The sequence below is a fragment of the Stylophora pistillata genome, chromosome 9, assembly GCF_964205215.1.
Source record: "Stylophora pistillata chromosome 9, jaStyPist1.2, whole genome shotgun sequence".
Classification (NCBI taxonomy): Eukaryota; Metazoa; Cnidaria; class Anthozoa; order Scleractinia; family Pocilloporidae; genus Stylophora; species Stylophora pistillata.
Genome location: NC_142527.1, coordinates 13,126,061 through 13,132,368, shown reverse-complemented (window position 1 = coordinate 13,132,368; position 6,308 = coordinate 13,126,061). Strand labels below are relative to the sequence as shown.

Sequence of the window (6,308 nt, the reverse complement as noted above, 5' to 3'; positions counted from 1 at the left end):
AAACAATAGGTTTTCAGTTTTAACTCAGGTTTTCATACCAGTTGCAGATGCTGTTTGCCACATGCTGCAGACTAGCATTTCCTTTCATCACAGAGAAGCTTTGATCTAGTCAAACTGAAACCTTGCATGAGAAGACATTAATTTGAGGTCTCAAGTAAAATTCCATTTTGGACATGCTGTAGGCTAACACTATTTCACATCCAGATGTCCATCCCTGGGAAGTTGAATTTAATCTTCATCTTCCAACAAAACTGACCCTTTAAAAGGTTTACACCTCCATTAAAAGATTTGAAATTAGCATTCGAGCTAAAGATAAACACTGTTTCTGGATGTGTCATACTTCCTATTTCCATGATTGCTGATTCAGCCAGACCACCTTGAATATCAATTTTTAAAACTCCTCTAGAAGTACATGTGGTAGGTGCAAGGTACCTGAACATGTTTCCAGATTTACTTTGGTTGGCAAGATATTCTCCACTCTCAAAATGGTTGTAATTAAGTTTGACTTCCTGCTCCAATCTCACATAAATCAGTAGTGTTGTACCAATGGCAGCTGACAGTAAAATATTGAAGTATAACTCCACTTTCATTTTTAATAATCAGCATAAATAATGCCATCTAACAATGTGCTGGTTACACACGACATCAGATTTAAAAGGATGGTTGAGCCCTCTCCAACAGTAATAGAGGACAACACAATACCCTGGCATACGGCATAAACATGTCAGTGTTGTGAACCTGACAAAGGGCAATTTAAGATGTTCCAGGAAAAAAAAATAGTGTCAGCCCATGAGCTGAGTACTTCTGAACCCACTGGTAAATACAATCCACTTGAGCCAAAATCTTTCATAATCAGTTTAATAAATGCATTTCCATTTAATTGCTACAGTCAAAGAGTTCAAAAGTATGTTAACATGCCAAATGCACATGAACCAAAGAAGGCATACTTTCCATCTAGCTCCAACAGGATAAAAGTAGAAGAGATCAGAGCCTCAATTCTTCGCATCCTCCGAGTTACCGAGTGTAGTAATATCATTGGAAACTGTAATATGTCTACCAATAACCATCCCTGTATAGAACCTACACATAGCCATTTTCATTCTTTGGATAACAATAACAAACCTGACTGCTACAAAGTTACGTATGGATTAACAATTTGCATAATATAAAGCAAACATCTTGGTAGAACACTAATTATTGGTTAAAATATGCATGACTTTTAATTATACTGCTTCTTAGAGGCTGAAATGCTTCTTTATTGAGTTAAACTGTTAAGATGTACAGCAAGGGCAATTTTCAAATGACTGTCTGTGGTAATCTGGAATTAAAATTGCATGCAAGGGGACTCTGTGACTGGTCTCAAGTCTCGCTTCTAACTGATCAGATTTAAAATTCAAAACAACTAAGATTTGGTCAGTCTCACTTCCTTGAAGTACAGACCATTTTCAGTTGTCCACCTTTGAACTGCATTGGCTCTAATGACTTTTAGCCTGTTTGACTTCCATGGTTACCTTGGTTATAATTTAAGACAACCAATTGAAAAGAGCCTTGTCTAAATTTAACAGGAGGGGGATGTCACCTTGAATTAACATCAATTAACTATAGTGTAAAAGAAATGAAAATGCCATAATTCAGAGATGCTTACTCATCTTGTTTGACTAAACACAAAAATCCTACTCAACATTCCTACCAACATCCATGAAAGACAATTTACCAGAGCTTGATATCTATAGTCAGAAGGATGCATTTGACACAAGTTTAAAGTGCTTTATGAGGATGTCAAAGCTACAGTGCACTCAGATTAGTCTGCAGTAAGTGCACTCTTAACACTTTAAAAGACAGACCACTCTTCTAACTACAGTGTTGACCACTACTAGTAAGCACGATTAAGAGCATAACCTAGTCTAGGAGTCCTCAGCCTATTACCTCACATGAATTACAAAGGCCAAAAAAAGATACGAAGATCTGTAAGAACCACTTAACTGCAGCTTAACAATTTGGAGAAGGCATCTTCCAAGCTGTGAGCCTCGTAGATATTTCCAAGCCTGCACTTCAAGACCAGGCAGAATAAAAGGTGATGAGACAAAAAAGATTTATGAAAAGTTATTGGTAATAATAATGCAACTTGGCAAGAGTTCTTTATGATAAGGTCTTGATCCAAATGAATAAGAACTGCAGATAATTTGATGAGTTCATTAACACATAAACTTGATTCCAGTTGAGATAACAAGGTGACAACAAGCTTTTGGGCTTTTTGAGTTCCAGGAGAGAGTTCACAATTAAACAAATCTAAGGAAGCCAGTCCTCCAATAATGAAGCAGCATTTAATATACACGAGTGATGAAAAAAAACTTTAGAGTCATGCACAAACTTATTTTCAGCCACTGCCACGGATAACAAGAATAACCAGATGATCTTCTTTTGATGGTTCAGGTGACAAGTGTGGAGCTATACGCACCAGATGCTCATGTGAAAACTGACATGGAGGAAATGCATGTAAAACACCTACATCATCCTTTGTTGTTGCTGGATTTCCAGGAGTCACAGGAAGGTTTACAACTGCAGCTGCTTGTTTCTGCTTGAGATAGGTCATGAGATTCCTCAATGGTCTTTGTTGCAAAGCTTCATCAGAATCTGGGTCATCCGGAAGTGGTGTTTGGACACCAGGTAAAGCAAGTAACAAGCAATGCCCGCTAGCTCCCGCAGTATTAATCCTTCGGGTAACTTCCTCCAGTTTAGGTTGGTCCAAACGAAGACGTTGAGTAATACGCAAAATTGAATTCTGTGAGGAACCAGAACCATCAGAGCGAAGCAATGAGTCAGCAACTTCAGGATTTCCACCAATGAAATGCATGCGAACAGGAAATGCACTATTTTTAAGGATGAGTCCACCACGCCAAGCAACAGCAAATCTTTTCACAAGATCTTGTAAGGTTTCTGTTCCAGTAGAGCTGGCATTCTCATTTCCCTGTTCAGCTGATTCCTTTGGCTGCACGTCTTTCAGAGAATCTTCTTTATCGCTGGGAGTTTTGTTGTCATTAGGATCATTGCTACTGCTCCTTTTGTGCTCAGTACCATTGCCAGAATTTAGAATGACTGAACGACTGAAGCGTGTGTCTAAAGAACTTGATCGACGATGGGAGTCTGAAGGTGATGTTGTACGAGAGTGGTTTGCGTGGTTTGGAGAGGGAGACCTAGTTCTTGGGCTTTTACGACGTTTTGGGGGACTTCCATTGTCCCTGTATTCTTTGCTCCGCAGAGGTGAAGGTGGTCTACGTTTTCTAGTCCTGCTGATGTCAATCTCTCGCTGAGGCAATGGTGAATGGTCATTGGGTGGAAAATCATCCATTGGAGGAGGTCGCTGTCTGAAGCGTTGCTGCCCTCTAGAATTCCGGTCCTGAGACCTCTTGTCCCAATTATCTGAGTCATCAACACAAACGTTTTGCTCGTCTCGTGGCCAGCTGCTTGAGCTAAAAGATCTCTGGGGAGGAAGATCATGTTGACGTCCAATATCGTGTTTAAACGAATTACCCTCTTCACGCCAGTTTCTGTAATCACTTTCATTTGAAGGAAGAGGTTCCCGACCGCGGTAAGGCGATGGCTCTCGCTTACGATCGTATACTCGGTCACTTTCGTAGGTCCTATTTCCCTGATCCAGAGCAAACAAGTCCTCATCAACTCTGTTGTCGACATTATTGATACGATTTCTCGGTGGAGTTAGTGGTTGTCTTAAACGCGGGTCTTGTAAATGGTCTTTATCGGCAAAATCAATTTTCAAACGACGATCACGGCCGCCGAGTGGAAATCCACGCATTTCACGTGCAGCGACTGACGCAGCATCCAAACTGTCGTACAAAATATAAGCATGATCGTCACCTTTTTCGTAGTCAGTCTGTCTGATGGCACCAAACCGATCAAATTCTCGTTCCAGCTCGACAATCGAGGTCCACGGCCCTAAACCACCCACCCATAAACGGGTAGTTTGTTGACTTTTTCCGTAGCCAATTTTCACGCGGTTACGACCGATGATTTCACCTTGCATATCCACACGCGCTTTAGCAGCAACATCAAGATCTGCAAATTTCACAAAAGCATAGGTGTTACCTTGTCCACGAGCTGGCCGTTTGATATCAACATCTAAAACAGCTCCAAATCTCTCAAAGGAACGACGCAATTCCTGACTAGAAATGCCCGTTTCCAAGTTTCCGACGAACAGCGTCCTCGTAGCTTTTGGGTCATCTTCAGGGGGAATGTACTCTGCGGGCCGAATTTGATTTTGCTGTCCAAACATGCCTGTACTTTTAAAATTCTTTCGATCGTTGTCATTACGATTTCGATCGAGATCAAACTGTGGATTATTTCGTTGAGTTCGACGTGTGGGAGAAGGCGGTCGATTGTAGTTCTGCGGGTACTCGTTCGGACTATAACTTCGTCGAGACGTCCTTTCGGAAAAATCGTAATCTACAAGAACCGGCCGATCGAACAGAAGAAGACGTCCACGGCGTTCAATAGCACGCCTTGCCTCACGAGCATCGTCAATGTTTCGGAAGTATACAATTCCATAACGGTCATCATCCCGTCCAGACAAGTGCACGGTTATCTCGGCGCCTCCGAACTTTTTAAACTCATGGAATATTTCTTCTTTCACTGACTGGTCTCCAACATTACTGGGAAGATTCGAGAGCCGGATGTGGGGTTCAGACTCTCGGTCTGTCCTCTTTCGCTGGTTTTGGTAGTTATTTTCGTTCCGCATATTTACATTTGAGCTACGCTTATACGTCCTAACATCGATCTTCCTTGTCAATGAAGAACTTCGGCGGATCGGGGAACCACTATCCCGCGCGCTTTCCGGCGAAGATAGTCTATCGCGAACCCCATTATCGTCGAATTCCCTCTGAGAACGAATCCGTTTTGGCTTCGTAAGCGTCTCTGAATCAGAAGACCTCTTCATGACCATTATTTGTCCGCTTGCTACCGAAAAGTGTAAAACGGTCCTTAAGGCAATACAAGATGGCGGTCAGGAAAATTCAGCCAGTGTAGCTAGCGCTGTGACGTACACGTGGGGTCCAAATGTGTTTTGTACTGAGAAATCGCATTATGATCAACATTCAACTACCGCCGATTGTCAAACTGTGCATTAACACGAAAACACGGCGGTCGTTACATCAAGTCTTAAGAGTGAGATGAGGTCTTAGTAAAGGTTTGTCGGCCTCAATACTATAGAAACTTAGAGACTTAAGCGACGATCAGTTATGTACGTAAATGAACAGAGTTAATTTATTGAATCGTTCGTGAGCGAACTGATTGGCCACCATATTCTTATGACGTTACTCCTGCACCAATGGCATTTGAGCATTTGATCACAAAAGCCTGAGGAAAACAAATCCAGATGGCCGATGGCACTTTTACTTTCTACTACAAGGGAAACTTGGATAACTCGATTGAAACTGAAAGTTTCACCCTAAGAAGAGAAAAGGGAAAAGAAATTCCTTTCTAGAGGTTTAACCAGCAGATCATAATGCAGTTTTGATTATCGAAGCAACACACGCTTAAATAAAAGCATTAATATATATTACAGCTGCACAAGAACACTTGTTATGTAAATTTATCTGAAATTATTAAAACTTGTCTGAGTGAGCACGAACATCAGAACAGTGGGTGTGAACATTAGTGATAAAAAGAATATCTTTAACCTAAATTATGAGTTTGATTCCATTGTTCTTTTGTGACCCCTACGGTACTTGTACCTGAGATTTATTTTAATCGATTAAATTTTAATAACCTCGTCAGTACACTTTGCTTCTCGCCTGGACATTTATTTTGAGCTTTAATGCGGAATATTCAATTCTATAATTCCAGGAGGAACGTGTAATGTTTTACGTCTAATTACAAGGGGTAAAATTTTGTATAAACTAACATTTTACCTGATCAGATAAAAGATGAAATGTTCTTATTAAATTTTCATCTTTTCCGAATGTTTCTCCTTTTCCTTTTCAGGCCAATCTCAAATCTTTGTGCTTGCAATTCGTTTAAGGGTGAAGCAAACTGCGTAACGAATGCAGTCGTGGGTTTTAGTTTCATTTAGAAATATGTCATTTTGTTTTTAGCTATGGCTTATTTAGAGCTGGATGTGGTTTCACATTAATTCCAGTGTGTATCATTTTTTCATTGGGTGCGAAAGAGAGTTTTGTACCACGGAATCGAAACAAAAACAGTCGTTCTGACGGAGGGCTAACGTTCGAAACGTCAGCTTTGAAACTCATTAGGGTGGCCAATTTACAATATCAACCCAGGTGATAAAACTAAAA

The 6,308-nt window shown here is 40.7% G+C and overlaps 1 protein-coding gene across 1 annotated transcript; it reads right to left on the bottom strand.

Moving 5' to 3' along the window:
• Positions 1-842: 842 nt before the first annotated feature.
• On the bottom strand, positions 843-5,799 carry LOC111343651 (RNA-binding protein 15). Its single transcript, XM_022950837.2, has one exon. It carries the CDS (start codon positions 4,955-4,957, stop codon positions 2,378-2,380), a length of 2,580 nt encoding a protein of 859 aa, XP_022806572.1. The 5' UTR covers positions 4,958-5,799; the 3' UTR covers positions 843-2,377.
• Positions 5,800-6,308: the final 509 nt, after the last annotated feature.

What these genes read in the sequence shown, in the direction of transcription:
- LOC111343651 (XM_022950837.2), bottom strand. Translation starts at nt 4,957, where the DNA reads ATGGTCATGAAGAGGTCTTCTGATTCAGAGACGCTTACGAAGCCAAAA.